Source organism: Calonectris borealis, chromosome 23, assembly GCF_964195595.1.
Source record: "Calonectris borealis chromosome 23, bCalBor7.hap1.2, whole genome shotgun sequence".
NCBI lineage: Eukaryota > Metazoa > Chordata > Aves > Procellariiformes > Procellariidae > Calonectris > Calonectris borealis.
The window spans coordinates 3,960,785-3,980,691 of NC_134334.1; the positions used below are offsets into that span (position 1 = coordinate 3,960,785).

At 56.8% G+C, this 19,907-nt stretch overlaps 1 protein-coding gene across 1 annotated transcript in view; it reads right to left on the reverse strand.

Annotated features, from left to right (window-relative positions):
• Positions 1–19,907, reverse strand: part of AGRN (agrin) — a 65,569-nt gene that overhangs the window by 23,480 nt on the left and 22,182 nt on the right. Inside the window, exons 4-16 of the mRNA XM_075172398.1 lie at positions 19,206–19,430; positions 16,830–17,054; positions 16,475–16,681; positions 10,284–10,505; positions 8,344–8,538; positions 6,977–7,177; positions 5,226–5,371; positions 4,946–5,051; positions 4,472–4,585; positions 2,616–2,780; positions 1,019–1,162; positions 515–639; positions 21–126 (exon numbers count right to left, since the gene is read on the reverse strand). Of these exons, the coding sequence (XP_075028499.1) occupies positions 21–126; positions 515–639; positions 1,019–1,162; positions 2,616–2,780; positions 4,472–4,585; positions 4,946–5,051; positions 5,226–5,371; positions 6,977–7,177; positions 8,344–8,538; positions 10,284–10,505; positions 16,475–16,681; positions 16,830–17,054; positions 19,206–19,430 (2,181 nt within the window). The remainder of the gene's footprint in view (positions 1–20; positions 127–514; positions 640–1,018; positions 1,163–2,615; positions 2,781–4,471; positions 4,586–4,945; positions 5,052–5,225; positions 5,372–6,976; positions 7,178–8,343; positions 8,539–10,283; positions 10,506–16,474; positions 16,682–16,829; positions 17,055–19,205; positions 19,431–19,907) is intronic.

Sequence of the window (19,907 nt, forward strand, 5' to 3'; positions counted from 1 at the left end):
CGAGAGCCGCAGAAGCTCACCGTGGCACTGCCCCACATGCTTCACTGTGATGACCTGTCCCTGCCGGCAGGCAATGGTCTTCAGCTGGCACTGGTCCCCATAAGTGACACCATCAGAGCCACACACCTGGGAAGCAGAGGGGAAATGTGAGCTGCACCTCCAAGCCCTGGGCAAAACAAACCAGTCTCTAAATGCTGGGAGCAGAGGCTTTGCAGGGGTCCCTCCCAGGCAAAGAGGTGATGGTCTGCACAGAGGGATCCAGGGCTGTGGAAGCCCAGGAGCAGAGCAGCTCAGACCCGATGGGGCACAGGGCATCCAGCTCTGCTGGGAAACATCTATGACTCGCATGTCACCGTTCCCCACCGAAGACAGTGACCGAACTTGCCCGCCTGCTTCTTGTGGGGAGGAACAGACATCAGACTCTCGTGCTGCCTGCACCAGCCCGATGCAGCTGAGTTAGACACACGTCCCCGCGCACGCCACTCAGCCCCCCACGGCTGCCTCTCCTGCAAACCTTGGTCATGTTGGCCTCCGAGCAGAGCGGGGATGGGCACTCGCAGTGGGCAAAGCCGTTGACTTCCACGCATGAGGCCCCAAACTCGCAGCTCATTTCCTCGCAGGATTTTGGGGCTGATGGGTCTGGGGTAGGCAGAGAAGGGGGAAGAGGTGACCAACAAAGCACATACCAATCATACAGAAAGAGGCTATGCTGAATCAAAATCCCTCTCTCCTCCCAGTGGGTCTTAGCCCTCCCAGGGACTCGCCGGAGCAGTTCAGACCAGTGGACAAGACAGAATTTCCCCAAACAGAGACACAGTCCCTCGTGCTGTGCATGAGTGCACAGGTAACAGGAACCCAGCCAGGAATGGAGGCCAGGGCCCCTCTCCCCCGAAGCACAAGCACGCAGGGTGGGAGCGATGCATTTCTTTCACGGGCCTATGTGTGCTGCCCTGCAGCAGTACCCAAGCACCCACTTCTCGGTGCCCCACGCAATCCCTCTGGTACGTGGCTCCCTCACCTTTCTCACAGCCAGTCATGCCCAGCTTGCTGCCATTGGGGCACTGGTTGCATTTCATGCCGGTGATACCAGTCTTGCAGGAGCACAGTCCAGTCATCTGCTCACAGTCATCACGCACTGATCCCACCGGGTCGCAGTTACAGGCTGGGCAAGAAGGGAAAAAAGACACTGTTTTGCTGGTGGATTTGTGGAGCCCACAGCAGACTCACTCAGGTCCCCCAGCAATCCAAGAGAAGAGTGAGAAGCGGCCGGGGAGGACCATAATGCTCACCACTACTCACTACTTACTGACCCCACACCAGCTGCAGGAACCTGCCTCCACCCGCTCCCCTCTGACCATGGTCCTATGGCTTGTGATCCTATATCCACCCCACAGACCCGCATTCCCATCAGCACTAAAGATTTACATGGCTCCGGTAGGAATGTTCAGCCATCCTGGGAGACCTTCTGCCTCTCTCTCGTGCAGGATAAAGGAGAGGGACGGTAGAAGAGATAGTGGCCGTCGGTGTCTGTCCAGCTTGAAGTCAGAGGATTTTACCTATGACATTTGTGATTCTGCTTTTAGAGCGAGACCCCACTCTGACTTAAAGATTGCAGGTGAGAGCGAATGAAGTACAGCCTTGGGAAGACCTTTCAGCAGTGTGATGCCTTTGCTGTTACAAAGCTGACATCCTATTTCCAATTTAAGCTTTCTGGCTCTGACCTGCACCTACTGAATCCTGACGTGCCAGTGTTTAGACAAACACCCTTTCACGGAGCCGTGAAAGGAACCCAGGAGCTTGCCTGCCTGTCCTCTCTCCAAAGCACAAAGCATCCTTCTACCCTTCAGCTGCACAATGGGGTCTCCAGCCGGAGCTTGCTACCTCTGAGCAGGGCACTTGGGTTCAGTCCCTCGGCCAGGGGCTTGGGCCAGGTAGAAGTCCAAGACATGCCTACCGCTCAGCAGACAGTAATCTGTGATTTCAGCGAGAGGTGGGAAGAATCATATTCTCTGTTGTTTGCAGTCCCCTCCCAGTAACTCCTCTTCCCTCTGGCTGTTCTGGTCTCTGCCTAGTTGGAACTTACTGGATTTCTTGGGTGGGTCTCCGATGCAGCTTGGAATAAACAGGGCTTTTTTTCCTGTTTGTTTACTGCTGTTTTCACACGGCTATTCCTGGTGGCGTCAGCATCAACGGGCAAAAATACTGCCTCCTTCCTTCCACTTCAAACCCATTCCTTCGCACCTGCCTGCCCTGCCACGTGCAGGGACCCCAGGGCTCATTCACGCTGGGCTCTAGCAGCCCTGCAGAACGTCTGGGGGAGCAGGGAGCAGGCCCATGGAAGGGGACACCGTCTCCTAACCAAGCTGCACCACGGGGGAGCAACAGCACCCGTGCAACGCTTCAGGCCACCCCGTCTCTCTTGCATGGAGCAAATCGTCAAGCTCCGCAAAAGCAGCCGCTGGAGGTGACTTACAGTAGGACCAACATTAGGGCTCATTGTTTTAAATAGCACGATACCCTGCCGTGCCTCGAGCCCTGCGGAGCAGGCCAGGGAGCCGCGCCGGCGGAGAATTGCAGGGGACGAGTGGCACCGGCCCAACCCTGCCCGTACTCACGCGTGCAGCCGCTCTTGCTGTCGGTGACGATGCCGCGGAAGTTCCAGAAGCCGGGCTCACAGCGGTCGCACTTCAGGCCCCCCACGCCTGGCTTGCAGGAGCACTGCCCCGTTGCGGGGTCGCAGGCCCCCCCGTAGGAGCCATAGGGGTTGCACTGGCAGGTGCCTGCGGGCCAGAGAAAGAGAGAGAGAGCGTGAGGCTGAGTCCTGGCCAAGGAGGCGGGGGGACGCTGGGGGCTGCATCAGGGCGGAGGGACCGACTGCTGAGCCAGCGAGCTGCTCAGCCAGAGCAGGAACGTGCTCTCACGCTGGGCAGGAGGAGGTTTCACCAGCTGCTCTCAACACTTCTCCTCCGTCCCAGCTACGAGGGGGAACTAAACCTTCAGGGATTAACCCGCTTTCTGCTGTCATCAAGAACTCCTCTCTCATTGACATCAAAGGGGGAGGAAGCTATTAGAAGTTTATTACTAATTCATTAATTAGGAACTTGATGGAGGGAAATGATCCAAAGATAGACAGAGAGACGCTCCCTTTATCCACAGGGAGCCGTAGAGCTGGGGAGAAAGGGAGACCTCAGGAGCAGCAAGCAGGGTGCATGCGCACATCCCCAGACTGCCAGAGGCAGGGAAATGGCATGTCCAGAGCAGGCAGCAATGGATAAATCTGCCCTAGGGGCTTCAAGCTGCTGGTTAAGTGGTAATTGCCTCCTGATGTATGCTTGCTGCCCACGCAGGGACACAGGTGGGACAGAAACTGGTGGGATACTGCATCCCAGTCAGTTGGGAAGCTGTGTCCATGGATTGGAGGGCAGGGGACAGGACTTCCATCAGAGACACAGAGGAACATCACTACCAACCGCCACTGGCAGGACGACGCTGAAAGCGAAACGCTTCTGTCCCCCCTAGCGTCACTCTGGCCAGCTCCTCCCTGCTCCGCTGGCCCCTCTCGGCCAGCACAGACCACACTGCCATGCGTCTGCTCTTCCAGCGCCCACCTCGGCCTGCAGCCCGCCCTGTGCACCCCCTCCCAGGAGATCTCTGGACATTCTCTGAATGCTGCTGCTTTTTAAATTATACGGCACATTAAACAGCAGTACGTCCTCATCAAGCAGGCATTAGCCAGGCCCAAGCACGGCATGAATCCTGTTTCCATGGGGTAATGTGTTTCCCTAACAGGCGGCCACAGCCTCAGCTGTTAAGAGTTTGCTAATGCCTTTCAAAATGCGCCTTCTGCTAAAGTGCTGACTCCAATAATTATTTAATAAATATTAATGAAACATTTGCCAGCTCAGCTTCCTGCACAGCGCAGTCACCCACTAGTCAGCGGTCCTGGGGTGGTCTGCAGAAGATCCCTAGGTGAAACCTGTTCCACCTCAGCCTGCAGTGCAAGGATACAAGCAATATTTTTTCACTCAGGCCGGTGAAAAGCCCTAAGCCTCTAGCAAAGGGTTGAAGGCACAGAGGGCACTGTCTGGCCCTAGGGGCACCTTCTGGGGCATCCAGCAAGGACTCAGCACCAGACAAGTTCTGAGCCACCACCTTGTCTTCCTGCATTTCAGAGGGACTTAGAGCTGGAAGTTGACTCAGGGCTTTTGAAAGGACAAGAGCATCACTAGTAGATATAGAAGGCAAAGCATGTGTGCACATCTCCATGCTGTGAGCCTGGAGCTGGCGATAAACCAAGGCTTTTTGAGCCTGGGAGGTCACTAGTTAGCTAAGGAATGGCGAGGGTCCACCTTCCTTTGTTTCCCCTGGGATGGGACCCCAAGTCCCCCCTCCACCTGAACTCTCCTGCCTTCCAGACATCCTTGAAGGTCCTTCATGTCCCCCCCCAGGTGGGAACACAATGTTCACTCACTTGGGCATCCAGCTGCACCCACTCCAAGTGCCAAGGTCATGTTGTCTGGGCAGCATCCATAGATGGTCTGGCTGCAGTGCACAACCAGGAGCGGTGGTGGGGTTGTGGCAAGGGCTGCAGGGGAAGGCAGAGAGGTACAGGTTATCTTTGGCACGCAGGCTGCCGCAAGGCAGTATTGCCAATGTACGGATCGAGCAGCTAAGAGCATTCCTGCAAAACAACGCGGTCCTTGCAGTGTTGCTGGGAGCAGGTGATGAGGTGAGGTCCTACCCTTGGCCAGGGAAAGCACAGGGTATGAAACAGGAATGATGCAGCGGGGATCAGCAAACCAACACAGACACCGCTGTGTCCTTAGTGAGCACTTCCTTGCTTAGCCCCAGGGAAAGGGCACGTGTTACGGCAGGGCACCAGGCTGGGGACCAGTGCACACAGCTTGTGTCAGCCTGGGGGGCTGGCTGCCTTCGGGGGACTCACCGCGGCAGGCTCCTTGGCTAGTGACATAGAGATCCTGGCGTTTTTCACACCGTGTCTTCTTCAGCTCACACTCGTTGGTGTAGGTCACACCATCAGAGCCACACACCTGCCAGGACAGGGAGGGAAGCCGCTCAGGGCAGTCCCTGGCACAGGAAGGCAGGTTCCCTATCCATGGGATGCCCTCTCCTGCCCAGGAAGCATGCGGGAAGGCCACCAGGGAGAAGAGAGGAGGGGAGGCGAGGACTGCAGCAGGCAGCCCAGAACTGCTCAGCCTGCTTACCGGGTTGCGTGGCACTGCCAGGCAGGTGAAGTCACACACACAGCGGTCATCCTCTGCATCCTCGTCCCACCAGCCCCCGTACTGCCGGCACCGGTCCTGTTCACACTCACTACCGTCGCCGGAGCCCGAGCCCCCTGAGCCGCACTCTGGAGCGAAGGAGGACCATGGTGAGAAAGGGCTCACACCCAGCAGGGCAGAGTTAGGGGAAAGCAGAGGGGATGGGGCCACAAGGCTGTGTCCTGGACAGGGGAAGCAGCCCACAGCTGCACAGGCCCATCCAAATCACAGCAGATTTAACCTCTTCAGCACAAGCAACCCCAGAATCTTGGGCCCACATATATTAGGATGCTTATGCCTGGACCTCAGAGAAGGTCCCTCTCCCTTGGAGAAAGCAGATTCTCCCACCGCTGTCACAAGATTGTGCTAAGCCTACATAATGAAAACGGCACAGGGATGCTTTAGCAGGTGGCCTGAGGTCTCCTTCTCTACAGCATCACCGCAGGAGCTAAAGCAAGGATCCTGCGACTACCAGCGCCCTGCAGGCTACCTGGAGATTAGACAGCTAATAGCCATGCACAGGAGGAAGGGCTGCCGCTTGACTTAGCGACAGCGTAACTCCATGCTTTGAACCGACTCCTTCCCTTTCTCCTGCCCTCCCAAACACATAGTGCAGCAGAAAGGTTGCTGCTGCTCATATAAATATGGAAACCAGAGCAGAGGAAGGGATGGGGTTTGGGTTTAGTTTGAAGTTCAGTTAGGCAGATATTCTTAACAATATATAAACTCTGTCCCTACCCTGGCTGCTTCTCCATAAGATGCTCAGAGCTCCAGCAGCAAGAGAGAGACGTTGCTGATTTCAAAGGCTTATTAAAGGGGAAGGGGGGGAAGGAAAACCTGGCCCTTTTTATTGAGTGATCAAAGGCTGGGATTTGGCATTACAGAGAGAATTATTTAAGATCTTTTCCCAGAGGGACATCAACCTGAAATTCCCCAAGGAGGGCTGTGATCAAACACCATGTTATGCCTTCCCCTCTCCCTAAGCTCTGCCATAGCACTGAAGTCCTTTCCAGCTAGACTACATGTGCAATGAGCCGGAGAATCTCAGCTCGCCAGGTCACCACATCAGAGCGGCGAGGTTTACGCACCTCCTGTATTCGGATTCAGCCAGCATTAACCCACAGCTTTCTCCCTACAATGGGAAAACTCAGCAGGTTCTTAGTTCTTAGCCTGGCCAAGCAAGGTACAGCCAACCCCGCGACCTTCCCAGGTGCTCAGTACCGAGTCAATAGTGGCCACAGGCCAGGCCCTGGAGCAGCCCCCGGGGCAGGGGGAAGCAAAGCAGTAGCCAGGCCCCCTGCCCCAGGCACCGCTCCGTTTCCCCCGGCCAAGGCCCGCTGTAGTGTGAAATTAAAGCAGCGATAAACTCCTTGCCCAGCCGATTAGGTGGCGTCATCTCTCATTACTGCTGGATACAGCAAGACAAAGGGGAAAGGGAGGCGGCAGGGGTGCTGGGTGACAGCGGCCAGCTGGCCAGGAGGGAAGGAGAGGGCTGTTGGCATGGGACCTGCTGTGCTGGGGACGCTGGGGGTGTCACAGGGCACTGTGCCCCAGCTCCACGCCCCGGGGCTCACGTGGCCGCCGGGCACAGCAGAGCAGCGAGGGGAAGAGCCCGCTGTGTGCGGCCTCCGTCCTTCCTCACCCTCTCCCCCACCTTTCGCACCCGCACGGCTGGAGGAACAGCGGCAACCTACCGTCCTCACACGGCCCCATCCTGGCAACCTCAATGCTCTTCTTCTGCTGGCAGGAGGCCACCTGCAGCTCGCACTGGTTGTCGTAGGTGAGGCCATCGCTCCCGCACACCTGAGCGAAGGGCTGCCTCTCGCAGCGCGGGCACACGCACTGCCCACCCACGCACTTGCTGCCGAAGGAGCACACCGTGCTGCCGCAGGACTCTGCGGGGCGAGAGGGAGGAACCACAGTGAGATGTCGTCGGGACCTTTGCAGCCAACCGCCCAGTGTCACACAGCTGAGGACCACTAATGCCATGCCCTCAGAGGCAAGGAGAGAAGCCCTCCTTCCCCGGAGTGGTTTGTTATTGCTTATTTAAACCGTGCAAAGACTCTGCAACAGGCAGATGACAGTCCTCAGCATTTCTGATTCCCATCAGCACCCACAGGTGTTGCGTCCAACAGCTTTTTCTAGGACACCAGTAAGAAATCCCATTTACTCTCATGATGACTTCAGCCTCCTCCTGCTCGCAGTGCCCACGGAGCACTGAGAGTCATCTGTCACACTCGGTCGCTCTTCTCTCCCAAATTTAGAGAGGATCTCCATGCACAGTTCAGCCTTGGAACACAGACCCAGCTGGACAGGTTTTACAAGGCTCAATGCATTGCTTTTACTATAGTAGCATTTGTCCTAATGAAGAACGTAGGCAGGGCTTTTAATTCATTAATTCGTTAAGAAATTAGCACAGACAGTTCCCTGTGCTGGGGAGTGGGGAGGAAACAGATGAACAAAGAGGAATTAACCCCAGGGGATGGAGGGAAGGGAAAGCTACTGAGATGAACTGTGTGATCAAATAGACCCTCGATGCCTTCTGTTCTGGTGGTAGCTATTAATGTGTTTTTAGCCCAATTTCTTTTCTTGGCTCAATGGACATTAGCCCAATTTCTTTGCTTGGCTCAGACAAGTAACGAAGCGGGCAGATACCACCTATGATGCATAGCTGGGGCTAAAAAGAGAAGCTGCTCGAGAAACACAAGATGCCCCATTCGTGTGAAGACAAAAGGGAAGACCAGGCTGCTGGGTGTCCCTGGGCAAGCCCTGTTACTCTGGAGCTGATATCCTCCTGGGAAGTCCTGAAAACAACCGATAAAGGCACCAGGAGGAGTGCTAGGGAGACCCTCCACACATCCCGACCCTGGGGTTTTCTCAGGTGCCTCCGAGGGCTGGCAAACCCACGGGCTGCGAGTGCCACAAATGACTGGTGAGCCTTGGACGGCCACGGCCAGGCAGCTCGGCGGGGCCGGGCAGCCAGCGGGGCTGAGCATCCGCTCTCTGAAATGCCACCAGCAGGAGTGAGACGAGGGAAGAAGGGGGACCTTGCCAGACTCACTGCAGTCTCCTTGGGCAGCCACCAAAATGTTCGTCTGCTGCGTGCACGCCCGGACGTGGAGCTCGCACTCGCTGCCGTACGTGTTGCCATCTGTGCCGCACACGGGCTGAGAGGAGGGAACGCACTCCGTGGGGCACACGCACCTTCCCGTCTCCGCCTCGCAGATGGCCCCAAACTGGCACTTGCCACAGCGGTCTGCGCAGACAAAGAACAAAACCGGTAGGTTAAAACAACAGGTCAGGCAGGCATCGCTGCCTAATGAAGTGCCAGAGAAGAAATAAAACCCCACTGCAACCTCCTCCCCCAGGTCAAGCCCCGGCAGACGCCGGCAGCCTTGTCGGGAGCAGGAATCCCAGAGCACAGTGCAAGGGAAGGAGCCGAGGCGAGGGCTGCAGGAGGAGGGAGAGTCAGGCTCGGAGGCAGAAAGGCAATAACTACTCGTAAAAGCCTTCAGGGCCAGGAATAACCGTGATGAAATGTCACCCGAGCTGTATGCCGTTACAGCTAAATAGGAGGCGGGAGAGAGCACGGGGCTGAGTGCAATTACGAGGAGTGATAAATCAGCATCCCAGGCAGCAAGCGGCCAGTCTCCAGGGGAGGGAGGCGGCAGGATTCACACATGGCAAGTCGGCAGGGCGGGAGGAGGTGGTCGGCCGGGGGGGGGATACTGTCTTCCCCTAGTTTATCAGGGTGCCAGCAGCGCCGGACGCACGTATAACATAGCACCAATTCAGGGCTACCTCCCCCGGCGGGATCCTCAGCCTGCCTGCTGCAAACACAGGCACAGCACACGCACAGCACACGCACGCAGGCTCGGGTCAGAGAAGACGTTTATCTTCGTAATAACTCACTTGCAAAGGAGCTATCACTCGTTGCAGGAGAGATCGGACTCCAGCCAGCACATCTCCTTTCTCCTGACTCCTGGGTATTTAGTGATTCGCAGCTTCATTTTCTCCTTCAGAGAAACACCCTTCTTCCCTCCCCGCTATTCAAATCACGAAGAATTTGGCTCAAAGATGGGTTTTCTTATTTTTCTTTCGCACAGCAGCTGCTGCCTTTGCATGGGGGAGGGAAGATGCAACAACCCCCTGCTTGGTTTGTGCAGACTGTTGGCTGGGAGGCTTCTATCTACAGCACAAAGCTTGCAGCCATGCCTGGGCTCTGCAGGTCGGGAGAGGGGCTGCTCAAGGCAGCCTGTGTGCAGACAAGGGCAGCTCTTTCCTACAGGGCACTCGAATGCGTGTGCCCAACAGTTGAAGTATTTGCATCCTTCACTGTTTCTCTTGTAACTGCGTGGAGTTGGTACCAGCATTTTCTTCTGACCTGGATCCCATTGGGCCTTCTGCTATGCTGCAGCGGGGAGCTCTGCAGGTTTTCGCTTTCTGGAGGAAAGGTCTTCCTTTTCTCTGCTGTCTCAAAGCCCTTACAGCTCAGGAGCATGTTCCCCAAGTAGGACTGCGCAGCGCAGTTCAGTGGGGAAATGACTGTAAGGGATGAAGCCCAGTTTTGACAGGGGCACTGCTATGCCACACCAAGCCACAGCAGCCCTGGGTGGAAAGCCAGGCACCAGCTCCCGATACCCAGCCTGAAGGTTAGGGGCAGAAAAACTGTATTTTGACAAAATTGCAACGAGCCTAGCCCTACCTGACCATCACGGCAGATTTTGTCCTGGGAGAACCCAGCCAGCTCGGGCTGTGCCTGTCTGCAAACACTTTCTGACTGGCAAAGCTGTGCTGGCACAAAGAGAGAGCCTGCAGATGGAACTGCTGTGTATGGGTCTGAGCTGCATACACTACATGGTGGCAACCAAAGCGCAAAGACACCCCAACAGCCCTATCTCCCCGTGGCTGGGGCCATCTCGTGCTTAAGACAACCGCCTGCTCCCAGCAAGCAAACCCAGCTGCAGCCAGGAGGAGGAACCCCCAGAGATCGGCTCTTACCGCAGGGCCCCTTGTGTTTCACTTTGATCTCCCTCTTGAGGACACAGGCCATGGAATCGAGCTCGCAGGGGTTGCCATAGGTGCGGTTGTCGCTGCCGCAGACGGGGTCGTAGCGGCCCTGGCAGACCTGCTGGCACTCGCACACGGCCTCCTGGTTCTTCACCACGCACGTGGCCCCGAAGGTGCACTCCACGCTCAGGCACGGGCTGGGTGTGCCCAGGTCTGCAGAGGGGACAGGAGAGAAAGGCACCGGTCTCAGTCCGCTGCTTCCCCAGCTCCCCCGGGGCACTGTGCACAGCAATGCATGCCAGCATCCCCAGCCTCAGGCCCACGCCTGCCTCCCCCAAGCCGTGGCAAATGCACAGAGCTCCTGGCCTTGGCACCAGCCCAGCCCCTGCACCCGACATGCCACCCCGACATGCCCGGCTCAGCATCTTCCCCATGCTTGGCAGAGGTTAGGGATGGGAAGCAGGCACAAGATCTTCTCCCTGCACGCCACGAACAGGACTCCAGCCTCGTCTCCTCCATCCCATCCCCATCCCAGCTACGTTCTGCCCCGAGGGGCCGGCCAGAGGTGGGATCAGCCCCTTGGGTTTCTGCACCAAATCCCGATGTCTGGGTCTCCCCAGCAGCTCCCAGCCAGCATCAAGAACAAGCATCATGTGCTGAGGGAGGGCAAGACAGACTGAGGCCCCTCGTCGATGGGAGGGGAGCCGGCACTCCTCTTCCCGGGCAGCAGCGGTGCCACGAGCCTGCCTGTGAAGTCGGATCTGAACGACCAGCCCTGTGGCAGAGGGCAGGGCAGGAGGCAGCAGCGCAGGACTCGGTGCCTCCAGGACGCTCGCTACATCAACACACAGTACCTGGCACCGGCTGCTGAACCCTCAGTAGCCAAAAAGCTCACACAGGGATAGTTCCCTTCACTCAGAATCACAGTCCCCTGAACAGCTCATCCTAATACCCCCTCTAATACCCAGGAAGATCTGGCTGGAGAGGACACCTGCATTTGGCTTCACCACACAGCCCGTCTCTCTCCTCTCCCCCGCAGCTCAGCTCCCTTCCCCTCCTCTCTCTTGCAAGCTGGCGTTGGAAAGGCCAGGGAGCTGCTGTGCGGCAGGATGAAGAGACCTGGTGTCCTTGCTTCAGCCCAGTCCTCGGGCATCTGGCTCTAGGAGCAGAGCCCTGAGGCTCCCAGGGGACGGGTAATGCCCCGCAGCATGGGTTGGAGGCTGAGAGGCAGCAGTCCCCTCTGCTCACTCACTGGAGCTGCTTAATCGAAGTCAGCCGAGCAGGTGGCACCTTCCCTGCAAGATGCCCGGCAGCGATGAGGTGAGCAGCCAACCCTGATGGTGACCGCAAAGAGAAAAGGCTGCGTCCAGCTCCTTGGTACAGCTCTGCAACTGCTCGCAGGGAAAGCCCTGCAGTTCCACCTGGTTCCCAGCCCGCTTGCTGAAGGCAGACGTGTCCCTCCAGGAATGCCCTCCACCATCCACAAGCCAAGACAGGCAGCTAAAAGGCAGGACTGGCCGTGCTGCTGGGGAGAGACCCAGAATTGCCCAGCGACCCCTTCTTGTGACTCATGAGAAAAGCCCTGAGGACCTGGGGCAAGGAAAGGACACAGATTTAATCCGTGCTGAACACTGACAAGGACACATGACAAAACAGATGCGGGGAACAGACAATGCGGCCAAGGCGAGATGGATGCAACAGGCAGACACAGCGCAGCCCCACCACCACCAAACAGCGAGGCAGGCACAGAGCCCGAGCGCGGCAGGAAAGACAAAGCCCTCCGGAGCCTGCTGGCGTGGCACAGAGAGCGGAGAGGGGCAACAGGTCCGTTTTCCTCCCCTGCTGGGACCAAGGTGGCATATCTGCAGAGCAAGAGCAAGGCTTGAGCTCCCAGGAGTCTGGCTGCATGCTGTCAACCAGTGAGGAAATGGCCATAGGATGGGCACAGGCAAGTCTGAATTTTGGATTTGGCTCTTTGGGAAGCACCTGCCAAGTCAAAACTCAGAGCCAACCGTCTGCAAAGGAACAGGGAAGAGGGGGACAGTTAGGTACATGGCCACTACTTCAACCCAGCCTTTTCAACTGTGTCCCCAACTTCCCTGCACTGAAGCGTTTATGAGCAGTTCCCCAGGACCAGGAACCGCTCCCTGCTGTGCTTAGCCCTGTGATGCTGCTCACATCTCCTGCTTGTGTTTCACTTTTTTAAAACAACGTCTGTACCACAATCATGTCCACCGAACACAGAGAAAGTGCCTCTGCGGGACACAATCAGGCAGTAAGGATGCAACGAGCTAGGCATGAAGCAAATACATTTGTTCGTTTGAAATACAAATTCACACTCTTGTCTTGGGGAGCAAGTGAGCGGTGAGTGAGAATGCAGGAAAGTGCCAGGCCTGATGGAGAACTCTGCCCTGACATTTCTGGCCCTTCTTAAGCAAGCAAACCTGCAGAGATGCAGCACATGAGGTTCCTTCGCAGCCTGAACCTCAGCCTGTGAAACTTCCCACACAGCCCTGGGCACCTGCAGATGTCAATGGGAGTTTTGGCACCAATTTTGATGTGGGTGGATATAATGAGCTCCTAAGCAAGGACCTTAGGCTGTGCTATAATCAAGACCTGCTTTGATTTCTGGCCCTTCTCCATCTTATAGGCAGGGAAACTGAGGCACAGAGAAAAAATGCCCATTCTGCACCCTGACTGATTCAAGGGCATGATCCCTCACCCACTGCCAAGCTGTGCAGAAACCTAACCAAGCCCCGGGGACCCTGAGCTCTCCTGCAAGCCTTGCCTGTGGATGGCTATGGGGAAGAGGCTCTGAAGCTGCTTTGTAACCCATAACGCCCCATCGATCTGTGCCCATGACACTCAGCAGGCTCCAGCTCCAGCTCCACAGCGACTCCATAGGGGAGTATTCTTAGAGAAGAACCACATCTGAGCACAGACAGCTCCTCTTTCTTTCAAAAGGTGCTTTGCTAGATATTGGGGAGGGGAGCTGCAACCCCTGCAGGGCCCCTGCCCACTGGACTTGCACAGACAAGCGTGACACACACTACGGAGAGCAAAGGGACAAGCATCACAGTCCCAGGCAGGCAGAAGTCTCTGGGAAAGAGGAGGTGGGGAAGAAAGGGGGGTTAGTTGGGGGCAAAAGGAGAGGTAAGATCAACCAGGAGCAGTCCAGACTGATGTATCAGCCAAAGAGGGGCTTGCTAAGGATTGGGGGGCTCATAGCACCCACCTCTGCTCCCACTCTCATTTGCCTCGAAGGGTCAAGCCACAGCAAGCACCGGACAAGACCCCACTGCACTGCAAGGCATTTCCATTCCAGCAGGAAGTGTTTGGGGCGAGGGATGGGAGTAAAGTCAGGGCAATCTCTCCATCCCAGGGGCTCTCAAGCAAAACTAGAGAGGAGGGGAGCAGTGAGAAGAGGCCAGGACTGTCACTGGCTACGGAGAAGGAGAGAAAGCCGACCTCCTAGCAGAGATGTCCGGGTAGGGAGCAGAAGGGTGCTGCGAGGACACAATTCCTTCCTCCAAACAGGCAACACTGTAAAACACAAGACACAGACGAAAAAGGAAAGAAAGAGAGAGAGAGCGGAGGGCGAGAGAGCAGAGAGAGGCAGGGAGGGAAAAGACAGATGCAACTACAGACACCTTCCCTCCACCTCCTGTCCACATCGGTCTCATCCCATCCCTTCTTTCTCAGCTGCCCCACCATGGTGTAAAGGTAGAGAAGTATTAAAAACAAGGCCTGGACTGTTTTGTTTGGCTTTGCCTCCTTTGCCTTGCTGCTGGAAAAGACAGCAGCAGAGCTTAGGGTTCATTAGACAGCTACGTGTGAGAGATTAAAACACTGCGACCATACTAACAGCCTGTCTTTCCTTTCCTCCCCTTCCCCGGCTCCGTGCACCTCCTCTATCCTCACAGCGCAGCGGCACGGATGAACTCGCCCCGCTCCCCGCCCTGGGTGCTGGATGCAGACAGAGCCTGCAGCTGCCTCAGGTCCCCGGTCTCACCCACTGCCGAGCGTCCCACGAGTCCTGGCCCAGCCTGTGCCGGCGGACTGCACCCTGCATCCCAAGGGAGCCTCGGCCAGGAAGCCAGCCAGGAGAGAAGTTAGTGCCACCGGCAGTGCTCATGCTGAGAAGACCTGTCTCGACACACAGGCTGGCAAGCAACATCACCACCCCGTCCCTGTTTCTAAATCCGTTTCCCATCTCACATCGAGTCTGAACTGGTGACACAGAGGAGAACGTGCTTTCTTCCCAAAGGGCAGCACGGAGCTCAGAGAGAAGATGCTTTCCCAAGCTGATGGGGAGGCCAAAGGCTTGCCCCCACCTCATGGTGGCTTGCTACAGCGCAGCCTGGAGCTGCCCTGTGGACTTTGAAATCCTAGGCTTTGGCAGACCAAGCCCTGGCTTTGATTTACGTCCCCCAGATGACAGGCTTGGTTTGCTCCTACCCCACAAGGATGTAGCTCCTGAAAGCAGATGTGCGCATCTGCTGTCCTCGCCTGGAGGAAGAGAAGTTGCAGGAAAGCTAAAATAAAAGAGAGTAAGATGGAGAGAGGAACAGCAGATGCATAGGGACCATATCCTACTGTCCACTGGCCTCACTCCACCGAATGCGGCGGAGATGCATGTCTGACAGCAGGGTAACTAGCAGCACGAGTTCTCTGCTCGCCCTAGAAATTCGGGAAGCCTTAACAAGGACCTGACTCTAAAGGAGGTACAGGAAAGGGTTTGTAGAGAGCCCAGGGCCCGGCCACCCAGCTGCAAACAGCCATCTCCTGACCCCACTGCCCCAGAGCTGCCTCGGGAGCCCAGCGGAGCCCGGCCACGGGCACCTCGCTTCGCCTCCACCCTCTCCTGCGCCGAGGCAGCCTGCCTCGCCAGGAGCAGCCCTCTGCGTTCCCATGCCAGCCCCAGCGGCCGGTCACACCTCCAGAAAGCTTCACAGCAGCACAAGAGGGCAGGAAAATGAGTGCCAGGCTTGCCAGCGTGAACGGCTTCCTGGCAAGGCTTGCTGGTTGCCATCCCGCACCAGCTCCCCGTGGCCTGGGGAGAGAGAGGACTGAAAGGTGCCTCTGTTGCCCTCCCTATAGGGAGAACTTGGGGAACTGACTCCTAATCAGTCAACCACCAGAAACACGGTGAAACAGACAATTAAAAATAACAGTTGTGATTATATTGAGTGTGATTTTGGGAGCCTGACAAACAGTCTTCAAGCAGCTGGGCCTGGCAGCATTAAAAACCTACTGCAGGAGCACAAAGCCAACAAAACAGACCCGCAACATGGGGCCTAATTTCCAAGTACTTCAGAAGGTTTGATACAGCTGATGCAAAACATCAGCTTAAAATAATAGGACACAGTTCTAGACCTAGTAAAAACCAATTTGAGTTGAAATGAACAGTCCTTCCAACTCATACAAATCAATCCAGTGACCATGTTTAACCTCCTTCATTTTCTGTGCAATAATTTTAAAATTGGACGTTCCCAACATCCTAGGGACCCAAAGCCCCATCCTATCACATATGCCTGAAAAAAAGTCCATTACAAAGGTCAAAAGCTTCTCCCAGAGATGAGACAAAGACACGGCGAGACTTCCAGAGAGCGGGTGCGCTGGGAAGAGTTCCTTACGGAGAGTACCTGGAGCTGAGAGAAGCAGGCAGGCATGGGGGGGAAGCATGGAAGGAGCTTGGGGACTGGCACTACCCTGGGAGGAGAAATGAATGGCGTGGGCTGCAGGGGAACTGCGGGGTGGCAAATGTGCACGTGGCCGTGGCGGTGAATGAGAGAAACCAGCTGGACATCACAGACACTTTGGTACTGTTTAAACACAAATGATTCTTCCCCGTGTTACTGAGCACATCAGACAGAGACAAGACGAAGGAGGAATACATGCACACACACACACAAGGACTGCTGACTGCTGGAAGGAAAAAGAACAGGGACAATATTCAGGGCTTGTTGGCCGCAAGACTGAAGAGAGCCTGTGGCTTGCTCAGACGGTGGGCACCCGGTCACAACTTACCTGCAGCCTTCCAGCCTCAACGCAAGCACCGCTGCCTGCATGGAAGGGACTGACGCAGGCTGGGCTTAAAGTGGCTGCTGGGGCTGGGAAGTGAGAGGTCTGGGGGTACCAGTGTTCCTGTGGGCGACCAGCCCGGCGGCACCAGTGCTTACCACAGGGTCCACTGTGCTTTACTGGGATGACAGCCTTCTGGTGGCACTCGGCCTTCTGGCGCTCGCAGTCGTTGCTGTAGGTCCGGCTGTCCCGGGCACAGACAGGCCGGTAGGCACCATCGCAGGTGATGCGGTCACAGGAGCAGCGAGTGGTGCCACGGCGGTTCAGGCAGACAGCGTTGAACTTGCACTCATCCTTGCATTTGTCTGGGAGGAGAAAGGAAAGCACCGCTTGCACCCACCCAGGCGACAGGGGAAGGGGGTATACTCTCATTCCCGAGAGCACGGCACGGAGCAGCGGGGAAGGTCAGGAACCCGAATGCTCCTGTTCCCCAGGAAGCAGAGAGGTACTTACCCTGATGCTGGCACTGCCCTGAACGCACCTTCTGGATCTCCAGTCCCCGGATGGCCCCCGAGCGCCCCATCACGCACTCGTTGTCATAAGTCACCCCGTCGTCGCCGCACACAAGTTCCCTCTTTGGGGGACAGTTCTCGGGGCGGGAGAGCAGGTCCGCCCTTCGGGTGCGGGGGTTCACCCGGCAAACACGATTCATGTCGTTGAGGACGCCTTTACAAGGGTCTGTGCACAGAGCCAGGGCAGATAGTTAGGCACACTCATGCCTTTGCCCAGAGAGGTGCCTCCTGGCCTGCCCTCCTCCCTCCCAGCTGGCCCAAGAGCCTCCGTACCTTCCCCAGTAGCACTCAATGTGTGCTCATCTCTTCCTCGGGACTGGACATCTGTAGGGCTCTGCACACCTAAGGACTCATTTTTTACTGAGCTGCACACACTGAGGACACGAGCCCTTTCCAAAGTGACCGCTGGATGGGATGAGCTCTGCCTTTTTTCCCATCCTCAGCTGCCCTCACCCCCCTCTGTCTAGGGGACAGGGCTCTCTCCACCCAGGCGAACCTCCCGAGTCCAAGGGGCGTTCGCTGGGCATTGCGAGACGCTTGGTACTCCCACCCTGCTCCTTCCACTCTCCCTCCCTGTCTTCCCAAAGTGCTGGAAGAGCCCCGAAGGCAGCCAGGGCCACCCGCTGCCTTGCTCCACTGCTCCAATCTAGGCTTATCCGGCTCACCCTCTCTGACGGGCTGAGCTCACATTAGCATACCAAAGACACAGGCAAAACAGATGCCAACTGTTCACTAATCCCTACTCTAGCCCTGGGTTTTTCTCTTCCTTGTCAAAGCACAGTACCTGGAGAGTGCCGATTCATTTTCTGCAATTGCAGAAACACAGCTGAACGTTTCCAGCCTTTAATCCTACTAGTCTGAAATCCCTGCGTTGACCACAGTCCCAGGCTGACAAGGGGAAGAAACAATACCGTACCCTGTTTCCCCAGCCTCTCACAAGCAAGCGAGGGACCTCCCTTTCGGCTGCCCCCACATCCCTTGGAGAAGGCCGGCCTAGGACAGGGTCACAGCTGAAGTCTTTTGCTTTGTCCATTTTAGCACGTGCAGCGATCATGGAAACGAAGCAGACGAAGGAGCTCCCGCAGGACCTACCCAATCCATCTCCCATTCCCCCTCCGGCAAGAACGGCCCGTTCTCGCTGCTGCCCTGCAGTCACACCAGCAGACAGCCAGGGATGTGTTACCTCCTTGGAGGCCCCTACAAACCCCAACGAAATCACAAGAACATCTTGCGTGGACTCAAGGAGCTGTGGGTAAATAAAGCTGCTGTAGTGGGGCAGGGATGCGGTACAGTTGAGGAGCTGGGGACCGCATCAGAGGGGTTGGGGATGAAGCAGATGCACAGACATATCTCAGGGACTGCACGATGAGGATATTTGAGATGTGCTCTGCCTGCACTGCTCAGCCCCACTCTCTCCCCTACCTTGCAGAACATCCTCAAGCCTTACAGTGCAGCCAGTAGAGTCCAAACGCCTTCAAGTATTTTCAGGTTCCATAGCCCGGCTGCTCAACCCAGACTGCCTCAGTTTCTACTGATGCCCAGCTAAAATCAGGAGGACCTCAAAGTAACAGTGAGGCTCAAAGCCTCCTCTCTGCCCTAGAAACCAGAAGCGCCCAGCGTGACATCAGCTCTTTCGCACATCCCCTTGCACCCATCTCGCCCTACTTGGGACTGAGCAGTGAAAGCGTAATTAAAGCTCTTCCAGGTTTGCAGCCTGCCCAAACACACTCCCACACTCCTTCCCCCAGGGACAAACACTGGTCTGGCACGTGTCCTGGCTGATCTCATGGTTTTCCTAATGAATACAGTTGCTTTTAATTACAAGTATCCACAGCCACCATTAGCCAAAGAGGAAGCCATCCTCGGAGAGGCAGGACTGTGTGTGCGCTCTGGGATCTGTGCCTGTCGGGCTCCTTTAATTAGAGCAAGCTGCCTGCCCGCGAGCCCTGGGACGCCGGCTAGCAGCAGGCTCCTTGCCAAAAGCAGCAGCCGGGAGACTTCAGCCAGGGGAAACGGCAGGAGGGAAAGGAGATGGCACAGATGTTGCCATTGCTCTCTAGGGCAGTGGGTCCTGAGTAAAAACACCCCCAGCCAAATGCCGCGGGGGAAGCGCTGGCTTGGTCTGAGTTTCAGAAGCCGTCACCCACAGACTGACCTTTTTCTGCCCAGCCCGTGCTTTTGAGCTGATGACAGCAGGCGTGCGGACAGGTTTTTCTCCCCAACCCTCGCCATTTCCCGCTGGTCTGCCCTCAATGCTCCTGATGCAAGAGGAAACATTTTTAAAGCAATACCCCCGGGGGGGGGGCAGGGGACTCACCACAGGCGCCATCGAACTTCTTGAAAACATTCTCCTGCTTGTCGCAGGCATGCTTGTTGAGGTCGCACTCGCTGCGGTAGTCTTTGCCGTCGCTGCCGCACACCGTGCTCTCGGGCATGCCGCTGCAGGACGACGGGCAGACGCACTTGGCCGACTGGCCGTCAGTGGAGCGGACGCACGTGCTGCCAAAGCTGCAGGTCACCTCTGCGCAGGGGTCCTTGGAGCCTGCGGGAGAGAGGAAGGGGCACGGCACAGGCGTGAGCACAGCGGCCCGTGCTCCCGTGCTGCCCTCTCCCACTCGCTCCTCTCACGGGACAAATAAGCCCGACACACCACGATATCTACCTAGACAGCCCCGGTCCCTCCGAGTGCCCAGAAACGTACACGATGCCAATGGATGTCCTTCCCTCGGCTTCAGCAGATGCTGGAGCCAGTGCCGTGTACCTGGTCCCACAGCAGCAAGCTCATCCACCCCGATACCCGCAGAGGCAGGCAGGATTGTGAGGCTGTAGGATCAGCCCCGAACCCACGGCATGCGAGGAAGGGAGCTCACTCCCCACCTGGCACTTCAGGCAGAGCCCCTCCTTTCTAAACCTCTCAGCCTCACTGCTGCGAGCTCCCTTCCCTGCACATGCTCTCCGACATCCTCTTGCTTCAGCAAACGAGCAAAACAAGGGTCCTTAAGGCATCTCCTGCAAACCG